The sequence below is a fragment of the Alosa sapidissima genome, chromosome 6, assembly GCF_018492685.1.
Source record: "Alosa sapidissima isolate fAloSap1 chromosome 6, fAloSap1.pri, whole genome shotgun sequence".
NCBI classification, from domain to species: Eukaryota; Metazoa; Chordata; class Actinopteri; order Clupeiformes; family Clupeidae; genus Alosa; species Alosa sapidissima.
The window spans coordinates 28,456,837-28,482,726 of record NC_055962.1 but is presented as its reverse complement, the minus strand read 5'-3'; the positions used below and the strand labels follow the sequence as shown (position 1 = coordinate 28,482,726).

The following is a 25,890-nucleotide window of genomic DNA, read 5'->3' as shown; positions in this document are numbered from 1 at the left end:
ACTGAGTGGAGTGGATGACCGGTCCAAGATGGCGGCTCCAAATCTCGTCAGCGCTAGTAGGGAGCAGCGGTCGATGCGGCGTCTATGTATATTATGTCTATGTATATTACCACATAGTGATATAAGTCGTGTGGACTGAAGTCGGGCAGGTTAGGCGATTGGATGAGGTCCGTGAAAACGGAGGGAGGAAGAAGGTAAGGGTCTGTATCTAATCCGGCGATCTTCAATTTATCTAAATACCGATCTTTGTGAGCACCTACCAGATGCCCTACTTCCAACGATAACGGCACAACAACGATAGAATCCATAAATAGTATTGTTATTAATAATGTATTTAAATAACACCGTTAAATACATTATTAATAACAATACTATTTATGGATTCTTCCGACTTCAGTCCACACGACTTATATCACTATGTGGTAAACGGGGTATCCCCATACACTGGAGCTGATCTAAAGGCCTTTAAAAGTCTGGATGCCTACCAGTTCTTTGTAGCTGGCTGGGTTACAAATACGCGATGCTACACTCACGGCAGGGGGAGGTACCTCATAATGGCAAAGGTAAGACATCAATCTAGGGTTTATTTTGTATTGTCTATAACACGTAGCTTATGTTTTTAGAGGAAAGGGTCGGTCGTGGCTACCCACATACCGTTGTTCACTGGGTGTGCCAATGCAATGCAACTTTCTAATTGATGCCTAAACGCCTCCCAGCTCTGGGAAATGCAGTCATTAATTCTATCACACGTTGTGTGTATATGATCAGTAGTAACCAGAGGTGGGACCAAGTCACTGTTTGGCAAGTCACAAGTAAGTCCCAAGTCTTAGCACTCAAGTCCAAGTCAAGTCCCAAGTAAATACAGAGAAGGGCAAGTCGAGTCCAAGTCCAAGTCTCATCAAAGCCAAGTCGAGTCCAAGTCCAAGTCCCAATCTTTTTCAAGTCCTGAACAAGTCATCAGGTACTCTTCACTTAATAATGGCATTATTAGACTATCGATCATAATTTTAACACTTCCATCTAATCCACAGAATTATTTTTTATAAATATAGATTAAAATATGTTCAATGTTTCTGTCTTGAAATCTTTTACGATATATGCATGCGCATACAATATACACATGTGCATACCTGAGTAATCTGTACAAAACGGATAGCTACATGACAAATAAAAATATTGTTTTTCCAAATTTCGGAGCCCACTGTAAGGATGAGTAATAATTTGACTGATGGCATTTCACTGTGCTAGGCCACAGATTTGCCTGCAAACAATTTATTAGGCTGTCTGCCAGTGGCGACTCATAAGGGAAGCCAAGGTCAACACTTTTATATTATTTAAAAGATAATAATGACACAGTAATTTTGTTTTAAAGTATTAATTTCTTAAGAAATACTACACATGTGATGCTGTTTATCTCATTTGTAAATGGTGCACTGTCACTTTAAGCCCATTGTGTGCCACTGTCCACACATTCTCATAATGATCTTTTTTACCAGCTCCATTCCTATGGCTAGTCCACAAACTCAAACATTGTTTGTGCCACATGAATAGCACAATATTAACAATGATAAGCATTATATTAAGTTGGCACAAACAGCTTTCATTCCTTTGGAAATAGATGCATGTATGACATGATGCTTGCTTGACATTTTCTGTTTGCAATTAAATGTGAATTATGAGCCTGGTAGCCAGTAGCCACCTAGCTAGCTGAGTGGAATGCGTTTCAATCGGCATATCAATGTGCTTCATGTAAACAAATTATTGAATAGGCCTACTTCAAGACTCACCATTTCCATTAAACAAAGGCAAAGACAACTCTTCATATTCTTGTCCACTTTCCAAATCACAGTGAGTGCAGCCTATGTCATAGTGACCTGGATCTCATAGTTTATAACAGTAGTGAGAACCGGATAAATCCGCAATTTCCCCTAATCTCGTATTTGTTGCCTTCATGATTTCCTTTTATACGTTTCTTATATTTAAAAGAAAATATCAATCATCATCAACAATGACAAGCCAGCTGGAACCTGCCACTCGTTTTCTCTCCCTCTCGTGCGTGCTTAGATGGGGTTCTCAATTAAATGGAGTAGGCTAGCATAAGTTCAAGTTGGATCTTAATGGAGAGGACTCGAAAAGTATCATCTTTATGTAACATGCTGTTGGTGCATTTTGACATTGTAAACGTTCTCTAACAAGAGTGCAAATCAGTTTGCAGTAAAGCTACTAGTTATTAGCTAAATGTTGGTCGTTTCTCTGTCTCTTGGTGCCCTACACACATGTGGGGGTAGCGGCAGCACTGAACTGTGCTCTGGACTGGCCGCTTGTCTCCGCTATTTTTTTTTTTTTAGTCGCGGAGGGAAAGCATCTCTGGGGTGACTGGTCCACGATCAGGAAATTTAGTTTTTGACTCGAGACATGTCAAGTCGTCACAAGTCAAAGAGGCAAAGTCCGAGTCAAGTCTCGAGTGAATAGTATTCAAGTCCAAGTCGAGTCGCAAGTCATGCCGAATTTTATCAAGTCAAGTCTGAAGTCATTAAAATCATGACTCGAGTCTGACTCGAGTCCAAGTCATGTGACTCGAGTCCACATGTCTGGTAGTAACCACACATAGGCCTAATTGTAACTTCTAGCCATCTTCTTAACTGTGATTATTTTCGCTGTAGCCTATTAGATTTTAGCACTTAGACACAGCATAGTAATTTAGGCATTTATGGTGTCATTGCTGCAGTAAACAATAACATCACAATAACATTCAAGTAAAAATAATCTAATTATGCCACTTTCTGTAATTGAAGGTTCATCATAGCCAGTCACTGTCTGAAACCCAATTAAAACCATGGGTGTCTTTGAAGAAGGATGGGACAGTTGTGTGCGGCCACTGTACGTGTAAAGCGGGCCTGGGAGAGGTGTGCTCCCACGTAACAGCTCTGCTGTACGCGGTAGAATCTGCTGTGAAACACCTGGAAGACAGAAGCTGCACTGATGGGCCCAGACAGTGGGGACTTCCTCCTGTGAAAGCGGGCAAGGCTCTGTACAAAGAAGGATCGGAAATTGATTTCTCAAATCCTGCCAAAAAGCGTTGTGGTGTACATAACAAAAGCCATTCAGGTCGTCCATCGGGGGGGGGGGGGGGGGGGGGGGAAATGGGTGTGTCTGCAGCAGCCATAGAACAATTCTACAGGGCTCTGGATGATGCAACTCCAAACCCTTCAGAGAAGAGTGGTATCCTACGCATATTGCCGGACTATTGTAAACAGTTTCAACCAAAGGTGGTGTCTCTGGGTCTACCACAGCCTCTGATTGAGTTGTACAGTGCTCAGAACCGGAAGCTGTCTGCCTCTGACCTGAAAAAATGTGATGCGGTATTCAATGATATGGAAGTTACACCAGAGCAGGTATATTAATTTCTCTTTATCTCATATGACTAAAATGTGCATCAAAGTGTCATGTCATTCATTTCATCTTCTATAATTTGCATTGTTGTAGGCAGTAAAAGTTGAGGAAGAGACGCGACAACAGGGAAAGTCAAGGCTATGGTTTGACATGAGGGCTGGTAGGGTGACGGCATCCAGGTTCAAGTCAGCTGCAAGGACAGACCCTACAAATCCTTCCAAATCCCTAATTAGGCAGATCTGTTACCCTGATCTATGCAGATTTTCAACAGTAGCGACCAGGCATTTGTGACATAATGACACAAACATTCAATTTATTTTTAATTTCACCATAATGTAAGTGAGTAAAGACATTAGCTGTGCTTTGAATTGTTACGTATCAACTAAATGTATGCAAAACATTTTGTGTACTAATGTAGAAGGCCCCTAACCTGACCCTAGCCAGATGAATGTCGTTCCGCTTAGCTCCGCCTAGCTTCACTCACATCCATCTGGGACCTCTTCCATTGAGAGTGATTTCTCCAACCAACTTTATGGTTTAGCCAATCAGGACGCAGGGCGGGAGTTTCATTAGCGGGACATAGCGTAGAAGCAACTGTGAGTCTGTTATTAGCGTCACGGGTTGGCTTCGATGTGAGTGGTTAAAGTAGCACGTCACGATGAGTGGAGCTAGGCGGAGCGAAATTCATCTGGCTATTGCCAGGTTAGAAGGCCCCTGCTTTGTTAAAAAAAAACATCAAAGAAATGCATTTATTATTGGAATATTTATTGCAGAGTCAGTATTACAAATTATCAACATGAAGTTACAAACATGATGAAAGATACATTCCTCAATGTCTTTGAGTGCCCTTATCTACTGTATGTGTCCTCTCAGGTGTATGGTGTAGGTCCTTTGCTTATGTATTCCAAATGTTCCTGTTATTTAATTTACACCTTTTTAAACTAGTCTGTGATAGAATATGATACTAGAGAATATTATGTGCTATTAAGATAAGGCCAATTTTCAGTACTGGCATCTATAGTACTTATAGTTATTAGGGAAATGAGAGAGGAAATCCAATGTAAAGGGCACTGATAGAGCTATGATAACTGACATGATTTTTCTAATTTTCAGATGGGGATGTGAACATGAATTAAAAGCCAGAAAAATGTACGAGGCTTACGCTACACAACAGCATCAGGACCTGAGTGTTTGTGATGCCGGTCTCCACATTGATCCCTCCTGTCCCTACCTTGGGGCATCTCCAGATGCCTTGCTGTCCTGCTCCTGCTGTGGCGATGGTATTTTGGAGATCAAGTGTCCACACTGTGCCAAAGACACCGGAATCCTCAGCGCCACTGAAAAGAAACATTTCTGCATTGAGAACACAGATGGTACATATGCACTTAACAGAGATCATCAATACCACTACCAGGTGCAAGCCCAGTTGTTTGTGACAAAGCGAAAGTTTTGCGACTTCATGGTGTGGTCTACATCCAATTTCATACAGAGGATTTTGCCTGATGCCGACTTCTTTACAGAAGCAGTGCAGAATGTCGAGGCCTTTTATAGGTCAGCCATTTTATCTGAGTTATTGGCCAAGACATATACATGCCCAGATAGATTGCTGTCAGACAAAACACAGTCCACAGACTTGGACACAAGGACTGGAGGAGGAGTAGGGCCAACTATCTGCTTTAGCCTTATTATTTTAGTTTAACATTAAGTGTTTATCAAGAATAATTAATATGACTTATAATTAATATGACTTAATATGAAATTTTGGTTGCGTGTGTGTATCTGTACAATCAAACAACAGCGCCCGGTTACCAAGGTCAAGGTGAACTTTTTAGACAGACACCACAGACAAACCAGTAAATATGTATAAAGAAAAGAAAAGCTACATGGAGAAGTAAACATTTGATTGTAAATGTATGTACTGGTACAACTATTTACACTTGGAACTGTTACTCAAATAAATGTGATTAATAACTGATCTCACTACGTTTTAAATCAATTCTTTAACAGAGAGGTTTCAAAGTTAATCAATTGGCACCACTGAGGGGCACAGATTCGTCAGGGCACATGCCACTCTGACTATTTTGTCAAAAGAGGTGAACTCTTCTTCTTCTGATGACTTCATCAGAAGACTAATGGGCACAGGTCCATGCAACATTTTGTACTTGGACCGTGCTTGACCAATTACCCTCTCCACATGTATGCGGACTGATGCCAGTTTCCTGGAATCTTCCAGTTCAACCGCACCCAGCTGTTTTTTCCCCCGTGTAAAGACAGGAGTTTCAACCCTCGCACAGTACAAGCCAACTTGATCCTGAATCCTAAAGCCACGATCTGCTAGGATCAAGTCTCCTGGTAGGAGATTATCCAAAAACCCACTGTTTGCTGTAATGTGCTGATCAGTTGTCCGCCCCCCCCCCCCCCCCCCCCCAGCCCTTGGAGATGAAGGAGATTACTCCTTGTGGTGTTATACCTATTAGGTATTTCATGGTGTGAGATTTATACTAGGAATATGTTTGTGCCCTTGCCTTCAGATCTTTTGGTTTGTCCATTGTAATTTCGAAACAGTCTATAATCGACATGCAATTTTTAAAAGACTTTCTAAAACACATTGGCAGAGATGTTAGTACATTTGCTCTTTCAGGCCATACCACACACACAGGTACTAAATTGTCATTTAGGATGTTAATTACATTTGTAAAAACTCTTGAAATAGTAGACATATGCACACCAAACAGATATGACAAAAAAGCAATAGGAAGATTAAGCCTAATCCTCATTAAAGATAATAGTGATTCAACTCAACTCAAACCACTTAGAAACCACTCAGAGGCTGGAAAGAAATCAAGTATATTTATTTAACATAAATAAGCATTGCACACATAAGTAGGCTAAAACAGTTTCCTTGATTCCTTTCCCAGTTTCCTTCCCTTATGAGTTCCATCATCATAGGGTGTGTTGTACTCGGCTTGATCCAAGGAGTCCAATGGAGTCAAGAGTGCAATTTAAATGAACATCTAATATTGACCCGAAAAAGTAAAAAAAAAAGTAAAGTAGGCCTAAACATTTCTAACACAAGAGGCCACTCAAAGTATTTTACTCGAAGACATAGACAGAGACAACAAACGAGTCAAGTCCATGGATGATGGCGAGTGTCTTGCCGTAGGCTGAGCAACACAGAGCACGGGGTTCTTGAAATCTCTTTGGGCCATCTGTAGAGCTCTGGAAACACAGATCTGAAGTCCGAGCAGTCTGATCAGAGTAGCCTGGAGTAGACACTGGAAATCCAACTTGCAGATCAGCAACTCTTGGTGAACCCCTTATAGCGATGGATCCTCCATTCTAGTCGTGAATTCCTTCCCTGTGGGAAATACTCAATATCTTCAATATATGCGATTTCCCTTATGCTTTTGATCCTGCAACAGAAAAAGTAAGTTATAATATGTTAGTACATTGCTAAACATTCAATGTGTAAAATAGACTCATATTGTGTTGAAACCTGTCACAAAATAAATTACAGTAACACAGGAGGCTATTTATGTACCTGCATGTTTGGACAGCAGCAAAGCCAGGATTCCAATTATTGCCAGAAAAGGAGGTAGGTACCACAGATATGAATCTTTCTCTGTCAGGAAACAAACAAAAAAAACCTCAACAACTATATTTTCTTTACTGGTTGCTCTCATGACTTTAAGATTCATCATGCCTGCTAGCATAGAAATAGACATCGATAAGAGCAGCAAAGCCAGGAGGACATTAAAAGCTATGTTAAGAGCTATGTTTAAAATCCTGCATGATTTAATATGTACAGTTTTAATCATAACTCTGTGACAGTAAGCTACTAACCTGTGACACTGAGGGTGAAGCTCTTCCGGATGGGCATTTGCAGAGCATTGTGCGACACCCTGCATGTGTAACGATGCCCAGAGTCCTGGAGGGTGGGCTTGAGCAGGAAATAGGCAGTGAGGGAGTAGGTGCCGTACGGATTGTGGCGGTGGCTAGACAACATGACAATACCTAGAGTATTCAACACTTCAGGCACGCGGCTTGCTCCTGGGGTAAGAGACTCCTTCAACCACTCTATGTGCACGTCCAGGGGGTAGTAGTCTGTTGCTACACACTCCACTCTCTGCAACTCCCCCTCAGACGGAGACACCTCAGAGTTCACATTCAGGGACACACGGGGAGGCTCTGAAAAAGTTGAAGTGCAGGAAGAGCATGAAGCACAGGATAAAAGTTTTCAGCTTCAGCCTAATTCAGAAATGCTGGTCAAGCAAAACATGACAGAACCATTAAAAATGGTTCATTATTCTGGCGAAAGGTTGATTATTTGAATGGAATGGTGCATGACTGACCAAGTTACTTTGCCATTTACTAAGCCGAGGCTGAAAATGGAGTGCTTTGTAAAGTGTAAAGACTGTAAACAAACACTAATCCTAATAATAAAATTTGATCTTTTTGAGTCATGTCATGTTTTTATCCCCCCCGTAAGAGTCTCTCACCCATGAGCTGCAGGGCCATGCTGTGACTGCCGGCGATTGGGGGTACGTGCACCGAGCAGACGTAGGTGCCCTCACTGGTTTCCCTTGTGAGGGGGATCTTGAGAGACGCGTCTCCCTTAGCAATGGCCTTCACAGACACACCACTGCCCTCACTCTGGCCCGTGTGGCTGGAGTAGCTGAAGAGCTTGGAGCGGTGGCCTTTGCACTGCAGGTGCCACTCCACAGTGAGGTGGGCTGCCTTGTGGTCTACAGCGAACTCACAGTTCAGGGTCTGCTCCTTCATAAGGGCAACCACCACAGTGGGGGTGTTGCTGAACATCAACATTACAGCTGGCCAGGCACAGAAACAGGCATGTGGAAAGGCATAAACTGTATGGTAATATTACCACAGTTATTATCGTACTCTGTTCTCTAAATACACAGCAATGACACTGACTTTACCTGTGGTGCTGATTATGTCTACCTGCAACTGGAATCCACTGTTGGAGGTCTGGCTGCGTAACATTAGTACTATGTGTGAGGAAAGAAGTGATAACAAACACCGAGTCCCTCGGTGTGGCGCAGTGTGCAGATAAACCAGTTGTCGTGCTCCTGGGCTCCCAAGCTGGGCCAGCGCTCCGGCGTCCCGCCCGAGTAGTGCCTGCGCACCTCGCATTGAAGAGTGTCCATGTCATTTTTAAAGTACCGCTGCATGTCCATCTTAGAGACTGAAACCCACAGAGAGATTGGTCACTTGGCATAGTGTAGGCTACGTAGCCTACGCATTAAGACAAGAACACTATGTTGAACAGACTAACCCGTGACAAGGAAGGTTATGAACTCCGAATGCACTGGACTGTCTCCGGGCTTGCCAAACTGCAGTCCAGCATCTCAACGTTGATATTTTATTTCTGATATGTTCATCTTTTTTCCTAGAACTACTTCCTCGATGATCACAACATGTTCGTCAACAAACAGGCATGGCAGCCAACGAGGCTTATGTATTGACCCCTTGCTAGTGACGTCACGCAAAACTCGCGCGAATTATGAACTCCATGACGGACGGCGGAAGTATAGGAAAAGCTATGCTCTAGTCGGCGGACGGCAAGCAAAATAGACATTATCTGGTACGTGTTTGTTCGTTCGTTCGTGTTCGTGTACCATGGTTATTTCTTGTTGTGCAGTTGGCTGTGCCAATAGGCAGGGTAAAGCCAATGTTTCGTTTTATCGGATACCATTCGATGTGGAGAGAAGGCAGCGATGGGTTGCTGCTATAAGCAGAAAGGACTGGCAGCCCTCCAAGTACTCGAGGATTTGCAACGAACATTTTTTACAAGGTAAGATTCATGTATTTCCCAATTACTTGTACTTAATCTGTGTAATGCCATACCATCATCCATGTCCAGATGGAGACCCAGTCAAATTTGTAACATGAGTGGCCTGTGTTATGGGCAAATGCCAACTAGCGTGATGGGGCTGTGCAGTCTAACGTTACCCATTCACAATGTAGCCTAATGTCAGAATTCACTGATCAGTCTCAAACAGTGTCATCTGTAAGTGGTTAATACAGATAGATAAGTAGGCTATAAGTCCACAGATATATCAATATTATAGATAGATAGATAGATAGATATCTTCCCTATATTTTATGACTAGGCTGTTGTCATATTGAAGCTCACTCAAATTGAAGCGACTTGATGCAGTCTGAAGTGAAGTCTGTTTGGCACATTACATCATATGTGCCACTAGTTTCACTGATACCAGCCTCTTCTACATTCTCCTCTTCAGCCTCACCTAACACTGATCATCTAATCATTGAATATAAATAAATTGAATGAAATCATTAGAACAAGATCCATAGAATCTAAGCCATATGGATATATATATCTGTGACTGCTGAGATCACCTCTGACCCCTGTGGTGGATGTTGTGGTCCTATATTCAATGAAACACTGATGGAGTGGCGGTTTTAAAATCCCAGTTAAGTCCTATGGATGGCAGTTGACGACCGACTTACTGATTTATTTTATCAGGACAGAAGAGTGATGACCCTTTATCGCCTGATTATGTGCCATCAGTGTTTGCGCACACCAAGTCCCCTGTGAAACGACGAGCCCTGGGACGTCTAGGGAAGTATGAGGTCAGAGAGGCAATGAAGGGAAAAAAAGCAGCGGGAAACGTCCAAACGCGAAGCTGCCAGGGCACTCCTCAGTCTCTCAGCTGAGACGAGTGTGTTAGGTGAGGCTGAAGAGGAGATTGTAGGTGAGGCTGAAGAGGAGATTGTAGAAGAGGCTAATATCAGTGAAACTAGTGGCAAATGTGATGCAATGTGCCAAACAGACCTCACTGCAGACCACATCAAGTCACTTCAATTTGAGTGTCAGCAACTCCGGGGTGAGACCTTCGCTCTGAAAGACAAGCTGAAGCCCTCAGATCTGATACAAAGCACATTTCAAAACGCTGACAAACTTAAAACATTTACAGGACTGCCGAACTATAAAGTCTTTATTGCAATAATTAATCTGGTGACGCCATTACTTAAGGATATGGCAAACCTCTCCATCTTCCACCAGCTACTATTATCTTTAATGAGGATTAGGCTTAATCTTCCTATTGCTTTTTTGTTTGGTCTGTTTGGTGTGCATATGTCTACTATTTCAAGAGTTTTTACAAATGTAATTAACATCCTAAATGACAATTTAGTACCTGTGTGTGTGGTATGGCCTGAAAGAGCAAATGTACTAACATCTCTGCCAATGTGTTTTAGAAAGTCTTTTAAAAATTGCATGTCGATTATAGACTGTTTCAAAATTACAATGGACAAACCAAAAGATCTGAAGGCAAGGGCACAAACATATTCCCAGTATAAATCTCACACCATGAAATACCTAATAGGTATAACACCACAAGGAGTAATCTCCTTCATCTCCAAGGGCTGGGGGGGGGGGGGGGGCGGACAACTGATCAGCACATTACAGCAAACAGTGGGTTTTTGGATAATCTCCTACCAGGAGACTTGATCCTAGCAGATCGTGGCTTTAGGATTCAGGATCAAGTTGGCTTGTACTGTGCGAGGGTTGAAACTCCTGCCTTTACACGGGGGAAAAAACAGCTGGGACAGCTGGGATGAATTACTTACTGCTTCCGCATTGAAACCGTCTATGTCATTTTTGGACAATCAATGTGTTTTCAATGTTGTAGCCTATAGCTCGCCACGCTGTGGCACCCCTGGTAGATGGCACCCAGGGCAAATGCCTTCCGCCGGCCCTGTGGGTAGTCTACCCCATAGGTGTAGGCTACCCTACCGTGAAAAATGCATGTTAACCGACTGCATGTAACATATTTTCAGGGCAGGCTGCATGAATTTCTAATTAATTTCCAGTAGGGACGGGCGAGAGAGTCTTCATTCGCCGTGTAATGAGTCATTTAACCATATACCGACTTACGAAGATGAGTAATTAACACGAAAACGTTGCCTGGTGTCCCTTTAAGATGGTTAAGTTCCCCGAAAGCATCTTAGACCGTCGTAAAGTCCCTCTTACGAACGTCTTAAGATTTGCTGACTGTTTCCCGAAACCATCGTAGCTTAAGAGCGTCATGAAAACACTCGTAGATCTACGAGGGCTCCAGAGTTCTCGTTACCGGCTGATAGCAATAATTTTACGGTTAAAATTAATAATAATTTAATTTCTAGACTAGTTTCCGTTATCCATGTGGCCCTTCTTGGTTTAAAACAAAGACACCCTCCCCTCCCCCAATGAAATGCTAATGAAGTGGTTCAAGGGCTATCAGGTACACAGGACAAAGGATGTTACCTTGATATAATGTATCCATGTGTCATGAAATGTAAATGTATTCATGTCTGGTATCATTGTGATAGTCTCAGTACAAGGATTGTAATGATTTGATTGTGAGAATGTTTGGAACATTCTATAAGTGATATTTCTGATATATAAGATATCTCTCCTCATGCTATTCAGATAGGTGTGAAGTGGGTGTGAGTAGGTGTGTCTGATGCCAAGTGGAGAGCCAACCAAGTGGGCTTGTTTTGGCGCCAAAATTCTCCTTTGTTTAACCCTTACAAAAGTAACTAAACTGCAATGTTTGTCAGAGATTTTTAGACTTGGACTTAGACTAAGACTAGAAGGATGTAGAACGGAAGAGGGAGAAGTTGGCTACAGGCCAACCTAGGCCTTCCAGGCCTGGGCCCAGTTTCCCGATAACGACGGAGACACGCTCTTACGAGGGTTTTCTATGATTCATCTTACGATCGTTCGTTTGGTTTTTCCGACTGTTTCCCGAACATGCTCGTAGCGTGAACGCGCGTGCACTGCTCTTAAGATGCTCTTAAGGGGAGCTGTCCACGTTAATAGTTCTGAAATATCCTCTGATTTGACGGTGATGTCAGGTGACTGCATGTCACAGCTATAGGCCTACCATTTAAACTTCGGATCTACACATTAATTCACATCAATACGAAAATAGAAACACTTTGACATCTGCATGTAAGCATCCCAAGTATAGGTTATATACCACACATAAATAATTGTAATTATTTTAAGATTAGATTGTTGCACCATGCAATAATTTTTCGCGGTGTCACTTAAGAACACGTTTGAAGATAATAAAGAAGTTGAGTAAGAAAGTGAGGAAATGTGTAGGCTTAGATTTTGATGCAGTACAGACTAAACCACATGTTGGTTTCTCCGCTTTTCACCTCATAGGCCTAATAAAATATAGCCTTCACTTAGCAAAGATAATGTCAAACTATTTTGGCAACTTCTCGTTTGATTGCATTTTTGTCCGCTTGTCATCACATTATTATGACTATTAAATGTAGGCTATGCTATTTTGCACGCTAAAATCTAATTAATCACAGGTAAACACAATAAAGAATGGGAACGTAAATTGGATTATGTATTCTAAGTTGTAATTCCTCTGTATGTCCTGTTGGTGACCTCAGTGAGAAGTACTGTTAAGACGCTCTTAGCCGGTAACGAGTACTCTGGAGCACTCGTAGATCTACGATTGTTTTCACGACGCTCTTAAGCTACGATGGTTTCGGGAAACAGTCGGCAAATCTTAAGACGTTCGTAAGAGGGACTTTATGACGCTCTTAGGCTTAAGATGCTTTCGGGGAACTGGGCCCTGGGCTAGGCCTACATAGACCATAGACCATTTTTTTGTACCCTCTCTGCTTGTAACAGAATAAACTTGATTCCTGAGTTTTTCCTGAAGTTTGCCAGTCTGAAGATTAATATTAAGTAATTATTCACCACAATTACTTTCACGGCTAAGAGCGTCTTAACAGTACTTCTCACTGAGGTCACCAACAGGACATACAGAGGAATTACAACTTAGAATACATAATCCAATTTACGTTCCCATTCTTTATTGTGTATGATGAATCAGATTTTAGCGTGCAAAATAGCATAGCCTACATTTAATGGTCATAATAATGTGATGAAAAGCGGACAAAAATGCAAGTTTTGAAATGCAAGTTATGAAACGAGACGTTGCCAGAATAGTTTGCCATTATCTTTGCTAGTGAGGGATATATTTTATTAGGCTTCCTAGGACGAGTTGCTGCAGCCAGTATTTTCTGATTCAAAATAATTATTTCAAATAATAGTATTTTGTCATTTGTATTTTATTTTTGTTGAAGAAAATGGCTTTGTATTTTGTGTCAAAATACTTTAAAGGTGTATATTTTTGTAGTTTAAAAATACTGCCAAATATTTTGGTAAAACCAATACTGCCCTACAATAGCCCTTTTGACCAATATCCTCGGGAGATTGTGGAAAGACGGTGCGCGCTGTTACCGATCATGAAGGACCACAAAGCCAAAAAGATTAAAGTGCGGCTTAATATGGATAAACTATTCATCAATGATCAACTGTACCGAGATTCCAAAGTTACAACTTGGTTGTGAGTGAGTAGTCGAACTCTTGAATTGATGGAAACCTGGTAAGTAACCAGAGAACTACTATTTTTCTTGTTATGTTTTCCTTAGGTGTTTCCCGAAGGTGGATATCTACTGGTCGTAGAATTATTATACGTTGTGTGCCGTTGGCGCACTAACAGCGCGGCTAGAATTGCAAGACTTTGTTGCTGTTTTACTCCAGATAAAAATCGATAGACTCAAGGAGAAATCGAATGAACACTCATGGTGTAGCATTGTAAGGTTGCATGTGTTTTCTTTTTTTCCTTTTGTGTGGGTGTTTTGCTTTGTTCATTGTTTCGCCAGTGATGGTTTTGCCTTACTGGCCAGGCCTAAGGGGTAGTGGGGAGGGTTGGTTATGTGTATGGAGGGGGATGTATGGATGGGGGATGTATGGATGTGTCCAGGAGCAAAGGGAAAATGAGGGTGGGTTTGGGTGGATAAGGAGACAACTAGTATTTTATTTCATATTGTGGATGACTGTTATGACAAAAAATAGGAACTGACATGCTCCTAATAGCTAGCTATAACGTAAATGGGTTGGCAAATAAGAGAAAGAGACTACAAATATTTACATGGCTCAAAGAAAAAAAATATTCTATGATTTGTTTACAAGAAACACACTCAGTGCCTGCAGATGAACATCTCTGGAAAGAAGAATGGGGTGGTTCAGTTTTGTTTTCACATGGTCTCAAAAACACAAGAGGCGTGATGATCTTATTTAATAAACATTTTGATATTAAGATACATAACTTAGAATTAGACCCTCAAGGAAGATGGATCATTGTGAAATTTGTTATTGAAGACAAAGAGATTTGTCTGATAAATCTTTATGGACCAAACGGTGACCAACCCAACTTTTTTGTAAACATCAGTAATGCTATTAATGGAATTAAGTTTGTGAGTGACTATTATATAATGGTTGGAGACTATAATATAGTCCAAAACAGCAAAATAGATCGTAAAGGGACAAATACAACTAATTATCACCCACAAGCATATAAAGAGATTAGAACAATAATGGATGAGAAAGACCTGGTCGATATATGGAGGTTAAGAAACACCAAATTACTAAGATATACACGGAGAAGGCAAAATCAAGCAAGCCGTATAGATTACTTTCTTACTTCATTTTCACTGGTATCTAGAGTTAACAACAAGTAATGATTGAGGACAAACTGAGATCTGATCATCAACTTATATCACTGCATCTTGAAATGACAGAACACCCAAGAGGCAGGGAGTACTGGAAATTCAATCAAAAACTGTTAGAGGATCTGACATTTGTTGAAAAGACATCAGAATTTATAAGAGAGTTCTTTTCATATAATGTAGGCTCAGCCAACCCACATGTAATTTGGGAAGCCTTTAAATGGGCCTTTAGGGGGCATACAATTAAAACGGCATCATACAGACAGAAACTAATCTTATTAAAAGAACAGAATATTAAAAAAGAGATTGAAATATTGACAAAACATGTGGAGAAACAGGCTGCTACCCAGGATATACTAGACAAACTTGAACAAAAACAAAAACGAGTTTGAACAACTAATACATGAGAGGACCAACATTTCATATTATAAAACGAAAGCAAAGTGGATGGAAATGGGGGAAAGATGCAATAAGTTCTTTTTGAATTTACAACAAAGAAACAGTTCCAAGAAGAATATACATAGACTTAAGATAAATGATGGGAATACACTAACTACACCAGAAGAAATAATGAATGAAATAGAAACATATTATACAGAAATTTATTCAGATAAAGATCAGGAAGAGGGTAGAGAAGATCTATTCTTCCCCTATAACCATGTGAAATTAACTGAGGATCAGAAGCAATCATGTGAGGGCCAAATAACGGAAGATGAGCTTTACTCTTCAATCATGTCTTTTAAAAAAGGGAAAACACCTGGCCTAGATGGTATCCCAATTGAAGTATATCAAGTTTTTTACGAACACTTAAAAAAACTTTAATGGATTGTTTAAATTTCTCATATATGGAAGGTATACTTACAGGTACACAAAGTGATAGCGCAATCTCCCTGTTGCTAAAACAAGAACCAAGTGACAAATATAAGGACCCAGTGCACTTAAGGAATTGGAGGCCTCTCACACTACAGAGTTATGATTCTAAGATTTTAGCTAAATGTATAGCAACTAGGATTAAAAAGGTTTTACCACCATTAATACATCACGATCAAACAGGGTTTATAGAGGGAAGAAATATATCAAATAGTATAAGGCAGTTACTGGAAATAATTGAACATTATGATGTAGAAGAAAAGGCAGGACTTATTTTTATTGCAGATTTTGAAAAAGCATTTGATAAAGTGAAGTGGGAATTTATTAATAGATGTTTAAGGTATTTCGGCTTTGGAGATTCTATAATAACATGGGTCAAGGTAATGTATAAGGGAGCTACCAGTAAAGTGATGAATAATGGATACCTTTCAAAACCTATCACTCTTGAAAGAGGAGTGAAACAAGGATGTCCCCTATCTCCGTATTTATTCATCATAGCTATTGAAATATTGGCAGAAAGAATAAGATCTAATGAAAACATCAGATGTTTGCAATTAAATGGCATAAATTCAAAACTATTAATGTATGCAGATGATACAACCTTCATGATCAGACCAGTTATAACATCCTTGCAAAACCTCATAAATGATATGGATCACTTTACAAAAAATATCTGGATTAAAGCTTAATTATGGAAAATGTCAAATAATGAGATTAGGTTCACTAAAATATACAAATTTCAAACTACCATGTGAAATGCCAGTGAAATGGACAGATGGAGACATTGATGTATTAGGTATCCATATACCAGAGAATATGGAAGAAATGGCCACTCTTAACTTCAACATCAAATTAAAAAAGCTCTCAAAAATTGTACAGCCCTGGCATGGAAATAAACTGACCATCTTTGGTAAAACAACGCTTGTAAATACACTGATTGTGTCACAGTTTACTTACCTGATCCTGGCTCTACCAACACCGGCAGAAACGTTTTATAAGGAATACGAACAACAAATATTTAAATTCATATGGAATGGAAAGAAAGATAAAATCAAACGCACATATCTATATAATGACTATAATGTAGGTGGTACAAAATTGCTGAACTTGAAGGCTATGAACCTATCATTAAAGGCCTCCCTCATTCCCAAATTTTATTTCAATAAGGAGTGGTTTTCTAGTAGACTCTTAGGAAAGGCTCATCCTATGTTTGAAAAAAAAACTATTTCCATTTATACAAATACAACCCTCACAGTTTTTTGTAATGAAGGATATTTTTTCTGAACTGTCGTCCTTTTTGACAGAGGCACTGCAAAGTTGGCTGCACTTTCAGTACCATCCTCCAGAAAACAATAACCAAATTTTACAACAGATGCTATGGATTAACTCTAATATACTGAGTGGAGGTGCCACAATGTTCTTGAAGCAAATGTTTGAAAAAGGTATAATGTTTGTAAAAGATATTATTAAGGAAGAAGGGGGACTTATGTCATACTCACAAATAACACAAGTATATGGGCGAACATGTACTTTGCAACAATACAATCAATTAATTGGAGCCTTACCACAACAATGGAAAAGAAAAGTTAACGCGATTACAGGTTCATACTTAGTTTGTAGACCAGATATAAAACAGACCAGGTGGCTAAAAAAAGCAAGGGTTAATAAAGAACTGTATAATTTTTATCTACAAGCTAAAAATCTGGTGGCAATACCCTATAACATTTTTGATAGTTGGGAAAGATTGCTAGACATACCAATATCATGGAAGCAAGTCTTCACAACTCTGTATGGAACAACAATAGATACAAGAGCAAGATATTTTCAATATAAATTAATCTATAAGTATTTAGCTACGAAACAAATGTTATGGATTTGGGGGAAGGAGTTAACACCAAGTTGTCGATTCTGTAAGGAGGAGGAGGAGACAACAGATAATTTATTCTGGTATTGCTCACCAGTTGCTTTGTTTTGGATTGAAGTGGAAAGGTGGTTATTGGGTTATGATGTAATATTGCGATTGGATCTTCTCACAGTGCTTCTGGGTGATCTTTCAGCGGAAGCTCACGCTCTTCAGAACATCATTATTTTGTTATTTTGTTATTTTGGAAAATCTTAATCTTCAAAACAACCGACATACATGAATTGAGTATAGGGAGACTTAAAAACCACGTTAAAGTTTACTGTGAAATTGAATGTATGATCTATGAATCCAAGGAAGTGCATTATGCAGAAAGATGGAGTAAAATAAAGGAAGTGGAAGGATGGAGCAGGTAGAAAAGAATGACTATTCCAACATGTTGCTGTATGATTCAGGAATTTGTTGTCCCTTGGAGGTTGGGAGTAGGGTGTGTGTGTGTGTGTGTGTGTGTGTGTGTACATGTGTGTGTGTGCGTGTGTTGTGGTGGTGCGGGGGGGGGGATTTGTAGGTCGGTCGGGAGGATGTGGCTTGGATGGAGGGACTTTTTTTCATTCTTCATTGGTTTGTTTTTTCCCTTTTATATATTTTTCCTTTGTTACTGGTGATTTTGTTATTTTGTTATTTTTTTATTTTATTGTATTCTGTTTGTAAAGATGTAAGGGCTACTCTGTATCCATTTCAAGCTTCAACAGATAACTAAAACAGACATCAAAAAACACATTAAAAAAAAGGATAAATAAATAAATAAATAAACAAATGAAAAAAAAAAATAATAATAAATAAATCAATTTAAAAAATTGAAAAAAAAAAAAAGAAATAAAGAAATGGAAAGAAAGGAAAAGTCCCCCAATGAGGGGAGGGGGGGGGGTGAAAGAAAAAAAAAATACTGCCCTACAGAGGCAAAAGGCAGTAACTGACCAGAGTGTCAAACTGAGAAAAATTACTTTAAAGTTGAATAGCCTACATCACGAACTTTCCCTCAACACATGACAAACCATATATCAGAATAAAGAGCAGACCTTCAACAAAGAATGGGGGTAGAGGAGCGCTTCTTGGACTCTAAAGTTTGGTTAAGTCAGAGGTGCTCTTTGGATGGGAAACTAAATGCCAAGAATCAAGAAACTCCAAGGCACTCTCTATTGAAAAAGTTAAAAAGCCTTTATTATCATGGCTTGGTCAAGTTAGCCTTCTAAAAAAACTCCAACGCGTTTCGGCTACATGCCTTCTTCTGGGAGTTAAAGCTACATGCCTTTAACTCCCAGAAGAACTCCCAAGCAACATACCAACAGAAGTGAAGAGTGTCACAGTAGGCTTATATGATTCAATTTCATCTGTAAGTGAGCAGACTAACAACCTGAATACCCCTGACAGGAATATCCCATCCCATTATCCCTATTTCTTAGGTGCACTAAAAAGGACCCTCACTACAGCCAGTAGGCCTACCTGTATGTTTATGACTTTAATAATCTACTTACATGCATACCCTGGTCCTGTGCGATCCTGGAGGAAAGGGTGCTTAGATACAGCAGCAGCAAAATGATACTGGATACCTTTGTAGGATATGTATCATTTTTAAGGTATTGTTTCTGACAAACGTCAACATTAAAAAAGCTTGAGATAGGGCTGTCAAAATGTTGCACTCACCTCCTGTAGTTACGTTCAGGGGCATTTCTAGACTTTCAGGACAACCTGGGCTTAGCCCGGCTGGACCGGATGTAAATGTAAAGATTAGCTGAGGATTTTTTTTATATACATACAGTACATAAAAGGTGTTATTATAGTAGACAACAGACTACATTAGACTGCCCAAATTATTTATTATTGAATTACTAGGTACATACACGTTTAAGTGTGAGGTTGCATGTAATGTATCATTAAGCAAATGTTCTGCACCTCCTTCTGTTGATCTCCCTTCTCTCTCCATCACCTGACTGCTCTTTTGTTGTTTGATCTATGCCAGAGATCTACCAAAAAGACAGTAAAATGTTTGATGTTAAAATGGGATTGTACACACAGAGAGAGAGAGAGAAAGAGAGAAAACAGCTACCCTCTACAAAATCGTGGAATCAGATCAGTGTGTGGCAAACCAACAAAAACATACTATACTACATTGCAGGATACAAAGACAAAGAACTTTTGAGATGGCAATGTTCAGCTCTAATTACAAATGCTTTGCTTATGCATAGGGCATTTGCATACATTATCACTAACCTGAAGAAGAGCAGCAGCTCTGTGGAGGGGGACCTGGACAGGGCGAACCAGTTGAACCAGTTCTACAACAGGTTTGACTGCCCTGCTCCAGCTCCAATGGCGGTGACTCAGACACGGCTCTTGTTTGCGTGCCTGCCCTACCCCCGCTTCCCAGTCTCTCCAGCTCTGCATCCCGGTGACACCCAACGACCTAAGCCACCATCACCTTTTTTTAATTGTGTGTGTGTGTGTGTGTGTGTATTTATATCACAGTGTAATTATTGTGTAAACTGTGTAGTTATCCTACAATTACAACAATATTCAATTAAATTGAATATATACCAGACCGTAGCCTGCTAAATATCGGAAGGTGACCTTTTTTTCTCCCTTTTACGTATGTGTCACTTAATATTAATTTCTGTACAAAACCAAGACGGGAGATTTTTTAGAAAACGCAATAGCACACCACCCCATAAGTGTAGCCTATGCCTATCTAAATTATCGTTATAAAAAAAATGACCTAGTACCTAGTACGTGACTCAAGAGCTGTAAACAGTGTTTTTGAGACTGCGTGTAGCCTACAAAAGCGCATGGAGATTTTAATTTTGCAAAGAGAAACTGTAACACAGCTAGTCTAAGTCTAACATTAACTTGTTTGAGTTTTCTCCCCAACGTTTTCTCTGGTAGTTCTTCACTGATCTGAGATAATGAGCGAACTACCTTAAGTAGCTAGCGTCTCGGGAGAATAAAAAAAAAAAAGTTTAAAAGTTTTCTAATATCTCTCCAGTGTAATGGTGGGCATGTTAAGTTAACCGTAGCATTACCTACACAGCAACCACATGGTGCGATGCGAGTGATCATAATAACATATAAAACGTGATATAGTCCTTGATAAATAACCAGGCTATGAACTCATAAACAACAGCATTTTGTCACCGTTTGTCATTCACCGTGCTGTGAATACAGCATTAAGATGCTATGCTAAAGAGCTTGAGATTCGAGAACCTGCATGCTCATCCTGTCAGAAAATAGCAATTTGATCAGTGATCATGCATCATATCAGCGCAAGCTTGGTTTGAAACTGGTTTCTGGGGATGGGGTTTACACGATCCTTCACTGGGCTAGTGCCTGCTGTGTTAATATGACCCCTCAAATCTATATAGGTTCTCATGCATATTAGGCTAGCTTTTGCCAATGAAAAGGAATGCAACAAAAAAAAACACTACTGCTCCTAACTGAAGAAACGTTTACGTTACTGTAAGGAAATTATTATTATCATTGTATAACCATTTGTGTAAGCAGAAATATTGTTGTGCTGAGTTCTAAGAACAGAGAGTTCAAGTTAAATGTTGTTGTGCTGAGTTCTAAGAACAGAGAGTAGTCTACAAGTTAAGTGTGCACCCAGACAGACAGGAACTGCACCCTGTCTGTGTGTGTGTGGGTGAGATAAGAGTATGTCACAATGAAGTCGCTATTCCTTCCTGTTTTCTGTGTGCATCTGTACAATAAAAGACACAGCTTTTGGGCTGCAGAGTCAGAGACTGATGGTGTGAGGAATTCTTCCTTACATTAGCAGGCTCTCCTCTTGGTACCAGAGTTTGTGGGCAAAGCCATACTACGTGTTGTGGTTCTTGTATCTATATGTTGGGGTTAAATTCCCTGACAGTTACCAACAATGTTAACAACAAACTCAGCTTTACTGCTGCAAACAAAGTTGGCTATATGCTTCGCCATATAACGAACCAGCTAGCCTTGTGATAACAAAATCTTTACCTTTTGTTTAGTTCACTGAAAGTTATCCACATATCAAACGATTGAATACACAGTTATGGAGGAATTGTTTTGGGCAAGCAGTTGCACTATATCCCACTTTTGCTGCCTTTAAGCCACTTAAATCCATAACCTAGATGAGCATTGCGCATACGTTACAACTTGACATGATGGTAAAGCTAAATGCCCAAGAAATATGGCAAGCCGTTCAGGACTTAACGTCTGTCAAAATGACGCCTCCACGTGTAGATTTTTTACTTCTTCAGGAGTTAAAAATAGACGTCTGAGCGTCAGACGTCATATTTGTACGCGTGCGTCTGACGTCAGAAGTAAAAAAATGACGTCTGGGTGATTTGCTGCAATGCCAGAGCCTTTGTGCCAGAGTAGACACAGCATTGGCTGCTGGAAACAGGAAATGCAGCCGCTATAGTTGCAGCAGAAGAAACAAGATGCCAGAGCAATGTGCAGCATATTCCTGCTCAAATCGGCGGACCATTGAAAACAGGGCTCGGGAGGATTACTTTTCACAAGTAAGATTTAACATTATCGTACTATTGGTTGTATTTTGTGAATGCAATATTACCAGAGTTGAAAAGGAGCAAGGATCTTTGTTATTACTGTATGTAAATCGTAGCCAGCTAGCTAGGCTACTTGCTAGGTGTTCAGGTGTTCACCCGGCTATGAACTGAGACTTGATAAGTCATATTCCATAACACTGACTTACATTACAACTGACACAAGAATGCTATTGTAGAAATTAATCAAATATTACTAGTATAACATTGGCCAGCGAATTTTACGCAAGTGGCACAGACTGTAGCCTACTGTATTATCGGGCAGTTGCTACTTGTAGCTTAGCTAGTAATAAGTGTGTTGGTGGTAGCTTCACTATTTCCTGAATAAAGTAACTTTTTAATAGCTTAACTTCTTTATATGAAGTAGCTTGGCCAAACAAGCTACACTTTTGTCATGTGAAATTAGCACAATTTAAAGTAGCTTCCTATGTAGTGAACTAGCCTACTGCTGTGTTTGTGTTACTAAGCTTGCTACATTTGACTGGGGTGGTAGTTTTGTGTATCTGCTACAATGTGACTGAATATTTATGAGCTTCACCTTCATCACCTTTTTGGTATGGCAACTGCTCTGCCCATGACCGGAAAGCACTGCAGTTAGTTAAAGGGAGTTAAAGCTACATGCCTTTAACTCCCAGAAGTTAAAGCTATCTGTCTTTAACTCCCAGAAGAACTCCCAAGCAACATACCAACAGAAGTGAAGAGTGTCACAGTAGGCTTACATGATTCAATTGCATCTGTAAGTGAGCTGACTAACAACCTGAATACCCCTGACAGGAATATCCCATCCCATTATCCCTATTTGTTAGGTGCACTAAAAAGGACCCTCACTACCCAGATAGCAATTTCCTTTGGGCCGGATCCGCATAAAAGCCTTTAGATCCGCCTGTAGCGGACATACGGTATCTGACTGTGGGCCAGGTCTACTCCTGATACAGGTTTCAGCTCTGCTAGCAATGCTGTTTTATCACCGGTTTACAGATTTGTCCCAGGTCCAATTTCCGCAACTCAACTGGAAGTCAGGAGATGCGTTTAAAATACAAAACACTGCTTTGGGCCAAACCTGTGATACGGATATGAGCCGAAGGACCGTTTTTTCACAGCAGACCCAGGTGGTAATGATATTAATTAAGGTGCTGATTCTGCTAAATTGACTGTCCTTTCCCTACTTCATTGTCAACTGGCTGCTAAAGAAAGGTATTTGGAATGGCACAAATTTAGAAACCATGGGGGTGCACTATGTTCCCATGGCCACTTCATTTCTACAGTAAGGCTGGAAAAGAAGATATAGTTGGCTCAATATTGATCATATGTTCGTTTCATTATTTTTATTATTACCTAGCAGTGGTAAAAGTAGTCAATTGTTGTTTGTGTCAGATCTAACAGTGCTATGAAACAACCCCATATTCTTGCCACGCATGCAGAAGTCCAAGCAGTAATGTTAATCAAGGATCTTTGGTTTGCTCACTATCAATCTTTTGACATTATTTGCCAGCCTGGGGTTGACTAGGACAGCCCAACTTTTCAAGGTAGTATCTGCTTTTTATCTCTGGTTTATTCAGAGACAACAACAAGCAACCGAGCGATTGATAACTTTACTATTATTTTCCAGCAACAACAACTAGCTTAACTTAAACAAAACAGCCATCACAATAACTATTTTGGAAAAAACAGTGATAACGCTAACAGGATCACTGATGATAAAAAAACGAGTGTAATTGTGACTTAGGCTATTTGCAAAAAGGAATAAATGGCTAATGTTTATTTTGTGTTGTTTCAGATTGACGATGGAGATGACTGAGGAAGACAGCCTGAATATCGATGGGAACAGTGGAATTAACACGACTTAAACTTTGTCTGGGATGGCACTTCTACAGGCAGGTTGTTGAATTAAAAAAAAAAATAAGACACTTATGTGTAAAGTTTTTTTACCCCCCTTGTGTTTGTAGCCTAGCTTATGTTTTATCAGTTGAGCTGTTGGGAAAACGTTACGAACTTTAGCCTGGGTGAACCTATAACGAACCTGTTAGCAAATGTGTAGCAAACAGATTTTTCAGGATAATTAGCCCTAATTACCAATCACATTTCACACGTCAAATAAAGCCGGCTGATGTCTGATAAACGGGTCCGTACCACACACAATAAGCGGACCCGTATTGCATATGATAAACAGATCTGGAACACGTCAGTAACACAGACTACCATACGGAACTGGGCCAGTCTTAGCCCTTATTGGTACCAGATCCGTCAAACGGATCCAGACCAATTTTGGACCGATGTGCGTTTGGACGCCGGATCAGGTCCATTATGCAGATCCGTGCCGGACGTTGTGGTAGGTGTGGCCCAGTTCCGTCCCAGTGTATGTTTGCTATCTGGGTACAGCCAGTAGGCCTACCTGTATGTTTATGACTTTAATAATCTACTTACATGCATACCCTGGTCCTGTGCGATCCTGGAGGAAAGGGTGCTTAGATACAGCAGCAGCACAATGATACTGGATACCTTTGTAGGATATGTATCATTTTTAAGGTATTGTTTCTGACAAACGTCAACATTAAAAAAGCTTGAGATAGGGCTGTCAAAATGTTGCCTCACCTCCTGTAGTTACGTTCAGGGGCGTTTCTAGACTTTCAGGACAACCTGGGCTTAGCCCGGCTGGACCGGATGTAAATGTAAAGATTAGCTGAGGATTTTTTTTATATACATACAGTACATAAAAGGTGTTATTATAGTAGACAACAGACTACATTAGACTGCCCAAATTATTTATTATTGAATTACTAGGTACATACACGTTTAAGTGTGAGGTTGCATGTAATGTATCATTAAGCAAATGTTCTGCACCTCCTTCTGTTGATCTCCCTTCTCTCTCCATCACCTGACTGCTCTTTTGTTGTTTGATCTATGCCAGAGATCTACCAAAAAGACAGTAAAATGTTTGATGTTAAAATGGGATTGTACACAGAGAGAGAGAAAGAGAGAAAACAGCTACCCTCTACAAAATCATGGAATCAGATCAGTGTGTGGCAAACCAACAAAAACATACTATACTACATTGCTGGATACAAAGAACTTTTGAGATTGCAATGTTCAGCTCTAATTACAAATGCTTTGCTTATGCATAGGGCATTTGCATACATTATCACTAACCTGAAGAAGAGCAGCAGCTCTGTGGAGGGGGACCTGGACAGGGCGAACCAGTTGAACCAGTTCTACAACAGGTTTGACTGCCCTGCTCCAGCTCCAAGCTCCAGCTCTGTCCACCACCCCCAGCTGACTCAGACACGGCTCTTGTTTGCGTGCCTGCCCTACCCCCGCCTCCCAGTCTCTCCAGCTCTGCATCCCGGTGACACCCAACGACCTAAGCCACCATGTGTGTGTGTGTGTGGGGGGGGGGGGGGGGGGGGGTTTGAGTTAGGGCTGTCAAAATCAACAAAATCTGCCAACAGCAGATTCAAGTTAAATGTTGTTGTGCTGAGTTCTAAGAACAGAGAGTAGCCTACAAGTTAAGTGTGCACCCAGACAGACAGGAACTGCACCCTGTCTGTGTGTGTGTGTGGGTGAGATAAGAGTATGTCACAATGAATTCGCTATTGCTTCCTA

The 25,890-nt window shown here is 40.4% G+C and overlaps 1 protein-coding gene and 1 pseudogene across 1 annotated transcript; one reads left to right on the top strand and one right to left on the bottom strand.

Annotated features, from left to right (window-relative positions):
• The first annotated feature begins 139 nt into the window (after positions 1-139).
• On the top strand, positions 140-5,329 carry LOC121711177. The gene is made up of 4 exons (XM_042094538.1): positions 140-563; positions 2,796-3,395; positions 3,487-3,572; positions 4,507-5,329. Exons 1-4 carry the CDS (start codon positions 378-380, stop codon positions 5,090-5,092), a joined length of 1,458 nt encoding a protein of 485 aa, XP_041950472.1. The 5' UTR covers positions 140-377; the 3' UTR covers positions 5,093-5,329.
• A 900-nt stretch (positions 5,330-6,229) lies between these two features.
• Positions 6,230-9,271, bottom strand: LOC121711176 (annotated as a pseudogene).
• Between the last annotated feature and the right edge of the window lie 16,619 nt (positions 9,272-25,890).